Source organism: Euleptes europaea, chromosome 3 (assembly GCF_029931775.1).
Source record: "Euleptes europaea isolate rEulEur1 chromosome 3, rEulEur1.hap1, whole genome shotgun sequence".
Taxonomy (NCBI): Eukaryota; Metazoa; Chordata; class Lepidosauria; order Squamata; family Sphaerodactylidae; genus Euleptes; species Euleptes europaea.
This window is the reverse complement of record NC_079314.1, coordinates 58070402-58088023: the sequence shown is the minus strand read 5'-3', so window position 1 is coordinate 58088023 and position 17622 is coordinate 58070402. Positions and strand designations below refer to the sequence as shown.

General features: G+C 44.5%; 1 protein-coding gene across 1 annotated transcript in view; it reads right to left on the bottom strand.

The window, feature by feature from the left end:
• The window catches only part of AASS (aminoadipate-semialdehyde synthase), a 31487-nt gene extending 20567 nt beyond the window's left edge, over window positions 1-10920 (bottom strand). The window contains exons 1-10 of the mRNA XM_056846692.1: window positions 10708-10920; window positions 9460-9636; window positions 7746-7830; window positions 6616-6683; window positions 6366-6512; window positions 4559-4637; window positions 4349-4476; window positions 3856-4004; window positions 3306-3428; window positions 3028-3139 (exon numbers count right to left, since the gene is read on the bottom strand). Of these exons, the coding sequence (XP_056702670.1) occupies window positions 3028-3139; window positions 3306-3428; window positions 3856-4004; window positions 4349-4476; window positions 4559-4637; window positions 6366-6512; window positions 6616-6683; window positions 7746-7830; window positions 9460-9636; window positions 10708-10920 (1281 nt within the window). The remainder of the gene's footprint in view (window positions 1-3027; window positions 3140-3305; window positions 3429-3855; window positions 4005-4348; window positions 4477-4558; window positions 4638-6365; window positions 6513-6615; window positions 6684-7745; window positions 7831-9459; window positions 9637-10707) is intronic.
• Window positions 10921-17622: the final 6702 nt, after the last annotated feature.

Genomic DNA, 17622 nt, shown 5'->3' with positions numbered 1-17622 from the left:
TTAACATCATGACTTAAAATGTTCTTAAAATCTACTTTCACCCTCTTTTATTTTGTAAAATCTGGTTCTGGAGAACTCAAAAGCTTGCACACTTTGCTAGCTTTAGATTTATGACTTCCATCTGAATTCAGACTAAGGCCAAGCCTTTATATGTTGCTTTGGTTGGATACAGCAGCCTTTGATACTGCAGCCTTTGATACAGCAGATCATGCCATCTTGTTCAGGTACCTGAAAGCAAAGGTATTGGGGGATGTGCTCTGAACTGGTTCAAATCATTCCTCATGGATCAGACTCAAAGAGTTGCTACTGGAAACCAGTTATCGGTGTGGACCTATCTTGTGGAGTTCCACAGGGCACAGTTCTATCCCCTGTGCTTTTTAATATCTAGGTATAGTCCTTAGGACAAATCATTCGTAGCTTTGGAGTTGGATGCCATCAATATGCTAATGATACTCAGTTCTATATATCCTTATCCAAATCTCCTGGTGATGTAGTAGAGGTCCTGAATAACTGCTGGGTTAACTGGCTAAAAGTGAACAAATTGAAACTAAACCCTGAAAAAATAAAGGCAGTGCTGGTTGGGAAGGTGTAGGCCTTGAAGAGCATTGTTCTTCCCACTTTGCTGACCCAGCTAATACCCTTGGGGTTATACTGGATCCAGCATAATTACTGGAGAAGCAAGTTAATGTAGTTGCAAAAGAGACTTTCTACCAGCTCAGCCTAGCCCAGAAGATGGCCTCTTACCTTGATACGGCTGATCTGGCCACCTAGATCCACGCCACAGTAACATAGAGACTAGACTACTGTAATACACTGTGCATTGGCCTCAAAATCAACTTGGAAACTCCAACTGGTCCAGAATGCAGCAGCTCAGCTATTAATGGGAGCATGCGTATTACGCCCATTCTGCAGATGCTCCATTGGCTGCCCATCTGTTACCAGGCTCAGTTTAAGGTATTGGCTATCACATGGCCTTAACTCCTCTTATTTGTGGGACCATCTCTGTCCCTATGCTCCACCACGACAACTTCGTTCATGCCAGCAAGGGCTTCTGTTGGTGCTAACCTGAAAGTGGGCAAAATCAACAACTGCCTGCACAGGTGCTTTCTCCATTCTGGCCCCCATCTGCCAGTAGAGAACGTGTCCAGGGGAGGACAGCGAAGATGGTGAGGGGCCTGGAGACCAAGTCCTATGAGGAAAGGTTGGAGGAGCTGGGTATGCTTAGCCTGGAGAGAGATAACATGATAACCATCTTCAAGTATTTGAAGGGCTGTCTTCTAGAGGATGGCGAGGAGTTGTTCTCTGTTGCCCCAGAAGGTTGGACCAGAACCAATGGGTTCAAATTGAATCAGAAGAGATTTTGGCTAAACATTAGGAAGAACTTCCTGACAGAGTTCTTTTTCAGTTGAGCAAGCTTCATTGGGAGGTGGTGGACTCTCCTCTATTGGAAGTTTTTGAGCAGAGGCTAGATGGTCATCTGACAGCAAGGCTGATTCTGTGATCATGAGAGGGAGGGGTAGGAAGGGATTAGTCAGTGCTCAGATCTCATGGCCCTTTCTTACATGCCCAGGGTAATGCCGATCGCCACTTTGGGGTAAGGAAGGAATTTTCCTCCAGGCCAGATTGGCCAGGGATCCTGGAGGTTTTTTGCCTTCCACTGGGCATATAGCAGGGGTCACTGGGAGAGTGGAGGGGAAGGTAGTTGGGAATTTCCTGCATTGTGCAAAGGTTGGACTAGATGACCCTTGAGATCCTTCTAGCTCTATGTTTCTATTACCTGCCACTGTGGAACAACAAGAATTCGGGAGGCACTGTGGTTCAGTGGTAGACCAACTGTTTTGCATGCAGAAGATCCTAGGTTCAATCCCTGGTATCTTCAGTCACAAAAACCAGGTAGTAGGTAACGTAAGGGATGTGGAATGGTATAGTATAAACTGATCTCGTCAGATTTCATAAACTAAGCTGGGTCGGTACTTGGAAGGGAGACCTCCAAGGAAGACTCTGCAGAGGAAGGCAATGGCTACCTCTGCTTATTCACTTGCCCACCAGGGATTGCTATAAGTCAACAGCCACTTTACTGCACTTTACACTCACACAGGTAACGTGAAAGATCTTTGCCAAGATCCTGGTGAGCCACAGCCAGTCAGAGTATTTATTTACTTCTTTTATACCCTTCCTTTCTCTCCCCAGTGAGAACTCAAAGGGCCTATGTTGTTCTACTCTCCTCTATTTTATCCTCACAACAACCCTGTGAGTTAGGTTAGGCTGAGAGTGTGTGACTGGCCCAGGTCACCCAGCAAACTTCCATGGCACGAGTGGGGATTCAAACCTGGGTCTCCCAGATCTTAGCCTGACACTTTAGCTGCTACACAATATTGACTCTTGACAATACTGACCTCAATAGACTCAGTATAAAAGCAGCTTCATGTACATATTGTTCCAATCTAGCTCTAGCAATACATAATTCCACATGACTAGCTGAGGCAGAACATGGTAGGGGTGTGCACTGTTTTCTATTGTCCCTCATGTAATCAACCAAAAGACATTGAAACAGGGAAAAGGAACGGTGCTTCCCTCCTCTCTCCCCTCCAAAAAAAACCTGCCAGGGGTACGTTTAGCAAGCAAAAGGGTGTGAAATTGTTCACAAACCACCACCACCCCAATTTCAACTAAGCATTAGTTAAAATTGCCACTCTGGCAGAGGCTGCTGAAATTGGGAGTCATCATCAGTCTTTGGGTTGAGGAGAACTACACTTTAATGGAGCCACTCCAGTAAGACAAGTTTGGGCAAATGTCTGCTGTCCTCTTCATTGGATGGCTAATAAATGCAAAGTTTTGGTTAAAAAAAGGCTTCATGCACTCATTAACAGAAATCCCATTGTACAATGTAGATTGCCCTCTTAACACTACAATGCTGATACATTTTCAGAAAACTAGTTGTGTTTTACAGCAGATTTCTTACCTATAGAGCAGACCAGAAGCACTATACACATGCTTAAGCAACCAAATTCACACACACACACTTACCATTTCTTCAATATAAGGGGAAAGCATGTCTCCAAAACATTCTGTCGATTCTATGGGAAGCTGAGCTGGCAAATTATCAATGGAACACATCAAAATCCCAAGCCCTTCCACACTGAAAGAGAGGACGATGGAGTTCCATGTCACGCAGGTACTTGGAAAGACCCATCAATTTATTAATTGTAATTGCTTTATTTAAAAAAAAAACATTAAAATGTTGCTTTTTAGACTCTGCTCATAATGCAAAAGCAAACCAGCACCAATTAAAAAGTCCCGCTCACCTGTCATGAATAATGTGCTGGTCGGCATCATACATGCAAAAGGGCCTTTCGATCGTGGTACATTCCGTCATGAATTCTATAGATCCACCAGTGTCTGCCGAAATGTCACAAATTGCAACAAGCCTAGAAAAGTTGGGTTTTCAACATATACATCCATAGCCAAGAAAAGATTTTCAATGGTTATATAAACAAACCCCTAAATATTCCCCTATGTGACATCATTGGTTTAAAAAGTAATTCAGGAGTAATTTAGGAGTTCTAAGAAATATATTTCTAAGAAAAGTTAAGAATCAACAAAAGCATCCTCTGAAAACAATCCCCAACTAGTCCCCAAAAAAAGAATTAGAGCTGGTAGTACTTCATACCTGCATATTCATTAGTTTCACAAATTAGCAAATTATGCACCTGTTTTATCATCCCTAGGAGCAACAGAAGACCAGAGGGTGTGTGTGGAAGCAATGCTCTTGCATTACAAGATCACTTAGCTGCTTGTTTTTACCTTATGAGAGTGCAATTCATACACACACGCACTCCAAGAAACATTTCTTACTTGTGTGGTAATTTCGGGCAGCCTTCAGTAGCTGAAGCAGAAGGTCTGAGAGGCGTCAGAAGTCTCTCTGCATCCTGCCTGCTTAGCAAACGTGGGGTACGCTGATCCCAGTAAATCCCATTGATTACACAAGTGGCATAGGGTGCAATCTGGAAAATAAAGCCAGACATTTCTTAATGGCTGGAGTAATCTAGTATTACTACTAATTATTACTAGATCCAGAGTCTTCACTCTGTGACTGAAACTACAAAGGAAATATGTCACATCACATTTCTTCTGACTTCAGATTCATGCGGGTGTAGGATATCAAACACATCTGGATAATCATCAGCTAAATAAAAAATTATCAATGGTTTACACTGACTAGACTGGCCTCAGAGAGGCCAGATTTGGGCATTTGAGACCACTAGCTTGGGTAACTGAGGAACTCGGTATAGAAGGCCTCAGAGTACAACAGACCCATAAACATGAAAGATTGACACATTATGCTCACATCAGTGTTAAAATTAGATGTGTAGAGCTCTGGATGCTTGTCATATTCCACAGGGTCATACACCCCATCGCTCTTCCTTACAAGGTGATGGTGTCGACTGAGCACAGTCCCATACACTTTTCGGATGTCTGCGGAGGAATACAATGAATATGAGATCCCTACCAGACTTTCCAAGCTTCTGAGTACATTACAGAACTGTTCCAGGATTACCTCCAGTTCTGGAGACCTCCTTCAGCTCATGCGGCTCTACAAACTCACAAGGGAGTGCATTGAACATTTCTTGAGCACCCTGCAAAAAAATAACTGACCCTCAGTTACAATGGCTATACCAACTGCTACAAGGCATACGGGATGTCACAGAAACAATACTTATAAAGACCTCTGTATAAATTCCACATAACTAGCCCAGTGCTGTAGATCTGGTCTTAAAGCCGGATCTGGACACTCCTGGGGACAGGCGGTGGCTCAGCAGTAGAGCATCTGCTTTGCGTACAGATGTTCCTAGGTTCAATCTCCAGCATCTCCAGTTAAAAACACCAAGAAGTAGGTGATGTGAAAGACCTCAGTGTGAGACCTTGGAGAGCCTCTTCCAAAGGAAATGCTGACCTTGAAATGGTCTCACTCAGTACAAAGCAGTTTTGTGTGTTTATGTGTATCTGTGAAATGCATTCATTTGGAGAAAGGTCATGGCTCAGCAGTAGAGCATCTAGGGCTGAGGAGTAATCCCTTGCTTCCACAGTAGAATTAAACATGATAAATAACATACTTGTTTTAAAATAGTGAGCCTCATTAACCTCTTACACAAGGGCTGCAAACCTATGGCTTCAGAACCAAATGTAGATCAGTACAGAACCAAATATGGCTCTTTTAAAAAATACAATGAAAATTTCATCTAAAGGGATATTAGAGAGGTAGGCAGGATGCTAGAATAACTAGCATGTGAAGGGAATGGCAGCCTGCAGGCAAAGATTTCTGTGGGACAGAAGGGCTTCTTAGAGATGCTTTACAAAAGGGAAAGGACACATGGAAACGGCTGCCAGTAATCCAAGTGTGAACCATGCACAGATTTATGCCAGTGTACTGGAAGAATCATGCAAGGTGCTCCTTGTGAATATTTATTACTTCTTGTGAGGCCTTCTATGTGCCTCTTGCTAACAGAGGCCTCACAGCAATCATTGCTTGGGCTGTGGAAACTTTACAGATTACTAATCAACACATCAATTTTCAGCAATACTAAGCTGAATATTTTCAGTTATACAAACAGGCTCTCTTACACTGGCTTTCTGTTTATCACTTGCTCTGAATTTTGATGTAGTTTGATTTTTTTCATTATAAAATGTTGCAAACTCCTGTTCCTTCATAGGTAGAACATGTAGTATTTCTCCCTTGTAAAAATTACTGCATGTATTTACACCGCATATCTGTAAACTGGCTTTTGTAGGCATCCCCTCAAAAGAAGATAGCCTTGACAGCGGGCCAGGACAAGATGATGCTTCCTGATCCCAGCAGAAGGATAGCCAGATTCATCCCACTGCCTGGGGACACACAGTAGTGACAATATTTACAGCTACAGCCTATAGACAGAGGGGTTCCCAGTGGTGCTGTTTCGTATAATGAGAACATAGGAAGAAATCTGTCAAACGTACTAGCTGTATTCAAGCCTCATTTTCTTGCGGCATTAGGTACTTCTGCCAGAAGAAGGGGTGGGAGAGGGTTTGTGCCAGTTCTCCCCCTCCTACTGGAGCCCCTTAATTTGCACCTCATGCTGTTCCTGAAAGTTCCCTGCCCCCGCAAAAGCATTTAAGGGGGGGTCAGCATGCAGCAGTGGAAGCAGGAAAGTTGTGTTCCATTAGCAGAGTCCATTGATGGTACTTCAGATCCACCCATTAATTTCCATGTGGAAACATGAAGGAGCGCAGCCTTTCTAGAAAGTACAAGCTAAACTGATGTGATTCATACCACGTTTTATTTCCTGTGAGAAAATTCTTTAATGTTACATACTGAAGGATTATCTTACCTTAGAGACGTTGCCAGTACCTGTAAACACAAATGTTATGGGGCCAACAGATTTTGGTATCAAGCCCAACGAAATTTCATAGCCACAGTCCCGAACTGCTTGCACAGCCTGGCTGCTGTTTCTGTAGTTATGGGCCATTCCAATGTGCTGAAACCAGAGGCAGAATGCTGAAGTCAAGAGGCCTTTCTGCCCATTTGATAAAACCCCAACCACCTAATGCTCACGCCAACAATTTTGAACATTGCCTTACCATGAAAGGAGTATGGTGTCCCAGAGCAAGAAACCGTAATCCCATTCCATGTAAAATGTTGATCATGCCTAGTCCACAAAGGTAACAAAAACCGAAGGTTGCACGGAATTCACAAAACTGCAAGGGACCAAAAGGCCCTCTGGTCCAGTTGCTTGGGCAAGGAAGAGCATCCACTACCAGCCAAGGTAGCCAAACCACAAAAGGCCATGGAGGTAATGGCCTGTAGCCAATCACATGATTCCCAAGACCCAAGGGCACTATTTTTAAGAGTGGATGGTGATTTCAACCAATTTCCCCTCCTACTTGGCCCTCACTGTGTTCACTGATGGACTGCTGACCTCCAGTAGCAAAATGGGGGGACTCATTGAGTGGGGATCAAGAGAAATGACCACCTCTGCTTAAGAAAACGTAGTTGCCAGTAAGCCTTCCACCCTGCTTGGTTGGATACATGCCATCATTAAAAGCATTTACACCAATTTCAGAGTGGGGCAACATTTTCTGGCTTCCAAAATCTTTCTCTGAAGTACGATTGGGGGAGAGGGGAGGAGAATAAGATGGTGGCAGCAGGCTCTGGTCCCAACTTCCTCAGATTCACTGGAATATATGCAGTGTGCCCTAGAGGCATATGGTCCTCTGCCCACCCTGGAACCCTGCATATGCATGTAGAAACTATATACATAGGCCTGAAGGAAAAGGCACAGGTCATGGTGGAGTTTGCGGCCACATTCCTGCTACCCCAGCAGTGTGTGTTCATTCACCACAGTTATAAGATCTGCAAAGGGCTTTGTGGTTATTTAAAAAATGACTGGAGAGGATGAGTCATTTCAACATCCTGTTTCCAGCATGAAAACATCTAAGGACGGTATTGAATCAAGTGACTCCAGGTATGCCAAATGAGAAAGGCTGCAAATCCTACACATGCTTTCTTGGGAGTAAGACCCATTGAATGACATGGGTCTTACCTCTCCGTAGACCTCGTAAGGATTGCTTTCTAAACCAAGCTACATACTACAGATGGAGGCAGAAGTGCCCTACCCACCCACCCCGCAAACTCAAGCTTGTTAATTAAGAGATGCCATATAACATTATTCTTGTAAAAACACTAAATATGCATTATTTATTCCAGATACCTGCAACACCAGCCCACTTTCCAAAGGCTACGACTCGCACTCCTTTGTGATCTACCATTTTCTCATAATCTATCAATCGAATGTCCTAAAAGTAAAATACAAAATAGGTACATTTTCTCATACAATCAATTCTTCTGTGTATTTATATATATTTTAAAAATTATGACAAACCCCCAAAACCTAAATAAACTGGTGCATGCATTGGAAATTAAATGGCTTCTTATATGGATACAAGGTAACAGGAAATTTCTTGTGCAATATCCCATTGAATTTAATGGGATTTGCTTAAGTGTAGTAGCAAGATATCTAACTGCTTCCTTCCATTTCAATGTAGAGAAGCACAGGAGAATACCCTGGCAAAGTACGCCTTTTTAAAAATTCAACATGGCTTGTTTTGCCTGCAAGATGAATGCTATTTCTTTGCAACATTAAGCAAATATTTAAAGTATTGCTAGTAAAATTCATGTCTCCCAATACAATTTAAGAAGTGGGATTGTACTACTTGTCTCTGGCCCCAAAAACTATAATGTTTTGGTCGTCTAAGTAGTTCATCTATTATATTTTCTGACAATACAACACAAATCTTGACTCTTCCAGAACACAATCTAATGTGATCAAATACAGAAGATGATGCAGGTGATCTACCACCAGTAGCCCGCAACAATTCAACTCTCGTCTAACTAAGCCCATTGACTTGATGGATGGCACAATTACTTTGGCAGGGAAAGGAAGAAAGGGCAGATGTTTTCCATCACCATGACTCAGATCTGGGTAGCATTACATTTGGTAAGGCCTAAAGTATTTATCCTTTAAATTTAGGAAGCCAATTAAGAGGATTTTTGAGAAACCTTTCAATTGACCCAGCTTCACAATACAATGAGCATTTTTGGTAGACTAACAGTGCCATCCTAAGCAGAGCTACACCCTTATAGGCCCATGGAAGTCATTAGAAGAACCTGAAATTGCTGTCAAGCCCAAGGAAGAAATAGAAAGTCAGAGTTGAGAAGATGCAGTAGTTTGACCACAGCAGTACATCAGTACATTCCCAGAGTGGTCATACTCAGTACTGAATTTGTTACAATTTCATTTTTGAAGACCAGACTTGATAAATAAATAGAACAAGCACATCGCTGACCACTATAAGCATTTAAAATTCCATGGTATCACATTATACTTTGCACTAATTGCAGCCCTATTAAAAGCAGATGCACATGAGGCCATATAAGTGGCTTTAGGGAAATATGTACTCCATAGTAAGCATTTCTCCAATAATTAAAGAATATTTTATATGGTCACACAGAACAAAATAATTGGTACAACCCAATTAAAGGAAGCAACTTTTTAAATCTATCATTTCCCAGCCATTCAGGATGTGTTTAACAGTGTCATCCTAAAATCCTTTCCTGAGAATAAGCCCCACTGAATAGACCTGAGAAGGTTTCTGAGTAGACCTGCTTGCTGTTGCTCTGTAAAATTCTCCTATTATATTCAATGGGACTGGAAACTGACTACATTGTATCCAATATGTTAGTTACTTGCTCTTTAAGCTGCTACCAGTCAATGGGCTTAGAAATGTGTAACTGCTTCAGATGGCACTGAACCACTTCATGGAACAATTGCACGATATATATAGTCTCATTTACATCCAGCTGAACTTACATTTCTCAATGGTATACTAACGATAGTCAGTAGATTTACTTAAGCACAATAGTACCTTTCTTAGAATCTCATCCAACAAGGACATGTTTGCCTCTTGGGCTTTAATAGTATGAGAGAAGAATGCATATGTCTTCCTGGGGATTAGTTTATCCTCCGGAGGTCTTTTCACACCTACAATCAGACAGGCCTCTGAAATATCTTCCTGTATAATGCCACCAGCTTTAATATACTCCTAGAAATGGAACACAGAAGAGAAATCCAGCACCTTGAGGAACAGAGGCAAATACCAATAAGATACGCCTTACCTCTGTACATGTCACACAAGACTGTGGGGAAGTACCTTCCTTCCTCACAAGGAGAAAATTGCCAAGAGAATGTGCCAGCTATCTCCTCTGCCAGTTCTATCTAGGATCATATTCAGCTCAACTGAGCAAGATAACAATACAAAATTACTCTTTTTCATATTAAAAGACACTAAAGAGCTACAGTCCAAGAAATGGCTGGTTCTTTCATATCAATATCTGACATTTAATCTTCTTAACCTCTGCTGTTCTTGGCACAAGTGGCACTCTCACTGTCAATTCTTTCCCAGTCAAAGCAATATTGATTTCAGCCCATCTAAGCCACTATGGACTATCTGAAGCGACCACAGCTCTCCTAGTTAAGCAAAGCATGTGCTCTGTCACAGAGCTACAGAAGGACATGTTCCTCTTCTTCTCAGACTCTTCCCAATACCTTCTCCTCATCCTCTTTCAATCTTCCTTTTTCAATCACCACCTACTTTTACTGATCTGTTGACTTCATCCCATTTCTTAGGCCCCTTGTCTGCATTTTTCACTCCTCCTTCCATTAAGACAAAAGAGAACTCAACCAGTGGCTGCCCAAAGCCTTCTGATGGTATGTTCAACCTCTCTGGGAGATCAGGGCAGACCAGCCAACTGGGGCTTTGCTGCCCACCATATCATCCTTTGGTGGTGGTGGAAGTGCTGTCAAATCACAGCTGACTTATGGCAAACCCGGAGGGTTTTTAAGGCAAAAGATGTTCACAGATGGTTTGCCATTGCCTGCCTCTGCGTCATGACCCTAGACTTCCTTGGTGGTCTCCCATACAAATACAAATCAGGGCCAACCCTGCTCAGCTTCTGAGATCTGACTAGCCTGGGCTATCCAGGTCATCCCTTAGAATACTACAGTATCCTTCTTTGGCTCCTTATCAAAGACATTTAATATGCAAATTTAACACATGCTATACATCACATTTCCTTTCAGAATCATCATAATCAGTAACCATACCACAGCTTACCTTCTCGTGGATGGCCCTTCGGTTAGATGGCTGTACCAGAACTTTGTATCCCAGGCTGGCTAAGGCTTTGACGTGCCGTGGAGCCAGAGGTGCTCTTCTTTCCCAGGCATTAACATCCTCCCTCCTGATGGCCAGTACAGATTTGTGATAATGCCGCCACCTGAACAGATGGTGCCCATGCCTACCTCCTGAATGTCTGAATGCCTGGAGCATGACAAAACCTGGCAGCAGCAAAGACAGAGTAATAAACCAATACAACCTAAAGATGCTTGGGAAAAGATGCATGTGTCCAAAACAATCTGCTCTCCTTAGAAATCTGCTGTAAAAAAACATCCACTACTGTTTTGCATAATAAGTAGCATAAAAGCCATCATTTACTGTACCTTTGCAATTACTTATGCTAATATCACCAAATTTCTTAGACCATATTTCTTAGACCATATGTGTGTGTGTGTGTAGCAAAAAGATGGATTCTTTACTAAGGATATTAACCCAAAAAATTGCAAGAGAAGTAATTGAGTAACACTTCGGTGCTTTTACTCATACCAAATAATGCACTTTCAATGCACTTTGCAGCTAGATTTTACTGTGTGAAAGGGCAAAATTCACTTGCAAACAATCGTTAAAGTGCATTATTCAGCATGTGTGAAAGTGCCATTAAAAAGTCACATCCATGCTTCAAAGATAAGTGGTCGCTGATCACACATCCCAGGATTCTAAAGATCATAACCATTGCAAGGAGAATGAGAACAGCTAACCTAAGCCAGAAGCAAATGCATAAACCACCCAATTCTTCTAGCTCTCAACCCAAGAAACTCTGAAATTAGAGATGATTCTCAGGACTGCTCTCCTTCCCTCCCCCACACAAATCAAATCCTGTTCATTCATTTTTTTCACTCTTTGAAGTTGGGTTGTTTGAAAGTACTTTTCATACCCCACTGACTCACAAAAGCTTATGCTTTGGTAATTTTTGTTAATCTTCAAGGTGCCACTGCACTCCTGTTTTATTATACAGCTGGTCTGAAACTCATCAGCAGATCTGACTCTATTCAGTTTGAAGAAGAGTTGGTTTTTATACGCCGACTTTCTCTACCACTTAAGGAAGAATCAGACCAGCTTACAATCACCTTCCTTTCCCCTCCCCACAACAGACGCCCTGTGAGGTAGATGGGGCTGAGAGAATTCAGAGAGAACTGTGACTAGCCCAAGGTCACCCAGCTGGCTTCATGTGTAGGAGTGGAGAAACCAACTTGGTTCACCAGATTAGCGTTTGCCACTCATGTGGAACAGTGGGGAATCAAACCTGGTTCTCCAGATTAGAGTCCACCACTCCAAACCACTGCTCTTAACCACTACACCATGCTGGCTCTCACCATGCTGTTTGGACTCAACAGAGACTAGGAGAGGCTAATGCACTACAGAATAATAATCAGGTCCCTTTAGAGGTTTGAACACACAAAGTTACATCTTACAACATATCACACCCCTGGTCTATCAAGGTCAGTATTGTCCACTTAGACTAGCAGCACCTTTCCAAGGACTCAGGCATAGGTCTTTCATGTCACCCACTACATGATCCTTTCACTGGAGATTCTGGGGATTGAACCTGGGCCTTCTACATGCAAAGCAGATGCTCTGCCACTGAGAAACAGCCCCTGCCTTATGTATCCCCTTCATATATCTTTGCCAGTTTGTTTCCAGCTGGGCATAGGTCATGTCCACTCTGACTGGACCTTTGTGCTCTACAGCAGGGGTGTCAAGCACAAGGCCTGGAGGCCAAACCTGGCCCCTTTTGAGAGCTCTTATCCAGCGTGTAAGCCAGCTGAGGCAGCCACCACCACCCCAGCCTCAATCTGGGCTGCCCACCCCCCTACTCCCAATCTGGGCTGGCGAGGCATGGCCTGGTCCGACCAAGTGACCATATCATATCCGTCCCTCGAAAAAATGGAGTTTGACACCCCTGCTCTACAGCATGTGACATGGCTCTGTTTCATATAAATGAGTCCTCTAGCATTTCCACCACCTCCCTCCAGTTTGTACACACGTTTGATGGAAAATAACATTTCAATCATCAGAAACAATGAGCTGGAGGCTCCCAAATGCTTAAGCCACCCTATATAAATGTTTTGCTTTAAAATGCCCCACTTTGTTGCTTTACACAGAGAAGAGGATTTTAGAACAGTTTATCTGCAGCTTTAACAACTTGGCTATTGCAGCTATTAGCACAATATAATTCCACAACCAACCAAGATCAAGTTAATTCCTGCCATCGCATTCCCTATTAATATATATGGGTGTGAAAGCTGGACAATGAAGAAAACTGATAGGAAGAAAGTAGATTCCTTTGAAATGTGGTGTTGGAGGAGAGTGTTACGGATATAATGGACTGCCAAAAACCCGTATATACCACACTAAATTCTTTGGGCAAATGGCGGGATAAAAATGTAACACACAAATGAAGGGCTGACAGTATTTCTGGGGCAGCAGAAGCTCCTTGCTCTGAAGCTTTACTCGCTCTTACAAATCCAGGCAGTGTTGCCATCTATTTTTACTGGCAATGCTCCTGTGTACTGAAGAGCTTCAGAAATGCAGTCAATAAAGCTTTTCTTGCCAGGAGTTCAAGAGGGGGGGGGGAACACCCACTAGATACCTCACTGCCTGTTGTGCAACTGTTAAAGGTCCTGGAGCCCGGCCAGAAAAGCAAGGGGGCAGCCCCAACTCCAGAGCAACCATTGCATTAAAACATTGGGAGCAGAAAAATGTGCCCAAAGGAGAAAGCAGCCAAAGAGCCCCAACAGTAAAACAAAGAAGCGTGTCTGACTCTGTGATGGCAAAACTAGAGAACTAGTTATTCCTGAAAGACAATGTAGAATTTAGGAACACTGAAGGGGGGGTGTATTTTTTTTACACCAGTCTTTAACCATCCTGGTTGAGGCTGCAAAGGAGCTTTTAGTCTGAGTGCAGCGATTCTGAGCTTGCCCACAGAAATCTCTTTGGAACTCCATCAGATCAAGTTTCCAACCCTGTACAGCTGCCAGGTGCCCGGAACACCGGGCACCCACGCCAAAAACCGACTCCTGAATGGTCCCTCAAGCTGACTCCTGAACAAAGGCCCGAATAATGCAAGGTGGAAGGCGAAAGAGGGCGGGGGAAGTTTCTTTCCAGATCCTTCAGCCCCCCGTCGATAAAATGCAGCAGGGCAACATTTCCAAAGAGCAAGAGCTGGTCATTGGGCTGGGTCGGCGGAAGACCAGAGAGCACCGCTTCCAGAGCAGCTTCGAAAGTAAACGGGGGCAGCCACACCACCCCCCGGGGGCGACGCGTTCCTGCAAAGCCACCCCGGGGCCAAAACGGAGAGGTTAGGAACGCACGAGGAGGTCAACCTGGGGGCGGGGGGATCAGGATCGAAACTCGCCCTGCTAAGAGGAAGCGCCTCCTTCTCAACCCGGCGACGCCAGCTGGCTTAGAAGGGCTTGACTCTGCTGAGGATCCCTGCTTCGCTCGGCTTTCTGCCCCGCCAGGCCGCCCCCTCTCACGAGCATGCCGGCGGCTCGAGATCCCGGGATGCCGACTTGGCATCCCGCGCGCAGGATCTGCAGCCGCACCCTGCGCGCAAGGGCGGCGGCTCCCGGCTGCCAGGGCCCTGCCGGGCTTCCCCTCGACGGCGAGCGCAGCAGCCTCCGCGCTTACCTGGCCGGCGGGACTGGCCACCTGGCCACGGAGCCCTGTGCGCGCTCCTAAGCGCGGCGGAGCAGTGGGCGCACGAGCCACCAGCTGCCCGTCAATCAAGCCACGATCTTGGCAGGGTTCGGGGGAGGGCGAGAAACCGTCTCCCCCCCCACCTCTCCCCGGCCTGGCAGCCAATCCCGGGCAACCTCCTGGGCACCGCCTCCCCTTTCCGCCGGTCCGATTGGCTGCCCAGCGTGACGTCCCGGGCGAGCCCCCCTCCGCGGTTTGCCCGCCACGCCCTTGCGCGCTGGGAGCCTGTCTGGGCATCAAAGCCGGAAACTTACGCGCCCTTGGTCCGCCGGGTTCCTCTTTCTCGAGATCAGCTTTTTAAAATTGTTCCGGGAAATGACAGAGCAGCCCTAGCTCTCCAGAGTCATGCTAGAGAATGTCGTATCAGCGCTTGGTTTCTAGCAGGGTGGGTGTTAGGCAGGAATTCATTTTGGTTTTTTTCTGGAGATGAAGCAAGTGGGGAGAGCCTCCTGTAACTGGCGTCAGGCAGGCTGCTAAAGGCACAAGAGGGAAGGGGCGAAGATCGCAATCCTGGTAACAGCGGTGGACTGGCCAGGGGGTCACCTTGCCCCATGGCAAGTGGGCCCCTGATGAAGTGGGGCCCCTTAAACATTAGACAATGTATTAAAATGTTAATGATCTTTTAGTAGCTTGAAAATAGAAGTTCCAATACTATTACAGTATGCAACTAAAATTTTAATTGTATCTTTTTTCTACTTACGTTTTTTTTTTTGAAAAAAAATATTTCTTATAAAAATTAAATGATAGCCTTATGGTTGTGGGTGGGCCCCCTTTGTCTCCTGGCAATCAGTATTTTTAGACCCAGTCCTCCACTGCCTGGTAATATGTAAATAGAACACATCAGAGTAAGCAGAATTAACGGGGTGTCCTGCTGCAAACATAAGAATTGATACAGAATGAGCCACTAGCCTTCTGCAGACATTTAATTTCCATTCACATGGTGGGGCAACCTGCCAGCTGCATTTTGAGAGCAGAGAGTCTTGGAAACTCCACAGGTTGCCATAAGTTGGCTGTGACTTCATGGCAAAAAAATAAAAATCTGGAAAGAAACACACACACACCCCTTTATTGACCAAGTCTTTCACTGAGGTACTCTGACAGGGTATGAGCTTTCGTGAGCCACAGCTCACTTCTTCAGATCTGAAGTATCTGAAGAAGTGAGCTGTGGCTCACGAAAGCTCCTACCCTGCCAGAAAATATTTTTGTTAGTCTTTAAGGTGCTACTGGACTCTTGCTCTTTTCTACTACTGCAGACAATCTAACACGGCTACCCACTGTGAATTGAGGTACTCTGTAAGTGTATGTGGGGAATTGTGTGTCTGCCTTTTACTTAGACTCCGAAGCTAGTATTTATAACGTGTTTTACAATGGTTTTTATTGCTCTTAGATTTTATTGCCAGTTTTAATCGGGTCTCTGTTGAGCTTCACTTAATTAACATTTCATTGTTATACCCATTTTAATAACTGTTAGAAGCCACCTCCAGAGCAATAGAGCACCTCCACCTCCTGTCGAAAGGCAGGAAGCACATGTTTTAAATAATAAAGATAAAAGCCTTGACAGAATAAGATTGTTGAACTCACTGGCCATTTATGCATGGCTGTTTCCTTGCGGTCACCCCAGTGACTACTTTGGGGCTTTGCTTTGATTATGCTTGCATTTTTTCGACCATCAGAGGTCGCCTCGATCTCCCCATGCCTTTCCGTGCATTTTCCCTGCGTTTCTTGGATGTTGACTAAACACGAATCCAAAAAACCTGGGAAAACACGTGGAAACACGCGGGTGGGGTGACGGCAAGGAAACAGCCATGCATGTCCAATGTCTTGAGGACCATAGAAGAAAGACCAGCTACATATGTTTTATAAGCCTGATTCTTCCTTGGCCTTTGTCCCTTGGACAGGAAAAACTGTAAACTTGCAAATAGGATAATAATTGAGCTGCTCAGCTGGCATGCTGGCAGCTTAATATCCTGAAAACAGGATAATAATCATTGTGTGTCTCTCTTCATATCAATGCTATGTACCAACTGACACATATCCGGGACCAAGTGTCCTCTTTTTCTACATCATTACAAGCAAAGTCCACAAAACAGCATGACTTAGGCCGGTGCTTATCCAAACAGTGGCCACTCTGTTTCCTTGCTGCCTGCAGTCTGCCAGAATTTTGACTGGCAAGTCTTTGGGCCTTGACCTTCGGAAGGCTGTACACCCAGGAAGCAGATGCCAGAGGTGGATTTAAACCACTGCCAAATTAGTGCTCACTCTCCCTCTGTTGAACTGTCCCTGCAGAGGCAAAAACTGGCAGACTAGACCTGGCTTCAAACAATGCCTCAGTCTCAGTAAGCCAATTACAAAACAGCATCTAAGGGGGCAGGGTCTTGATTTGAGCTTGGAGACTGCTGGTGCATAGGTTCCCAACAGGAAAGTGTGGGTCCAGTGAGCAAGGAACCTCAGGTAAAACTCCCATGCATAAACAACCTATGATAACCTGGTATCTTTACCTGGACAGCAACAAATGGTGAATTGTGCTCTGCTCCCTTTGGTTCAATCCAGCCACTTGACTCCGCTCCCCCCCACCCCCACTCACCCTCTTGGTCTGGTCACCCTGAAGTTTGGCATGAAAAGTCCTGCCAGGGCACTTCTGTTCAACCCCGTTAACCAACCAGTCTGTGTTACAAATGCACATGACAGTCCACTTACCAGTCAAACAGTTCCAATTTACCGCTCAATTGACTGCCAATTATTTGACTTAGGTTAAATATTGTCAAGTATTCTGTGATGCAAAGCATGCTACTGTGTAGACGAGCCACTTATCTTTTAAAGTTTAATTTGTGAGGAGTCAAGGCTGCTTGCCCCGCATGCCCTTCCATGGTCAGGAGCGGGCCTCAAAGCATTGCAATGCTCCTCCTGCTGGCCACCTGCTGTAATTGCTGGCATCTCGGACAGAAATGGCCGGCTGCCAGTTGAGCAGCTCAACTGCCTTTCAGAACTTCTGGTTTTAAAAACCTGTTGTTACTTTGCTTCATTTCTGTTTTTGACAGAACCATTGGCTGACGATAGTGTCCCCAGATAGAAGCCAAAGAGATAAACTGTTAATGCATCAGACGCATGTTTGGAAACCCACCTAATACTGTTATAATTTACATTAAAAATAATTTC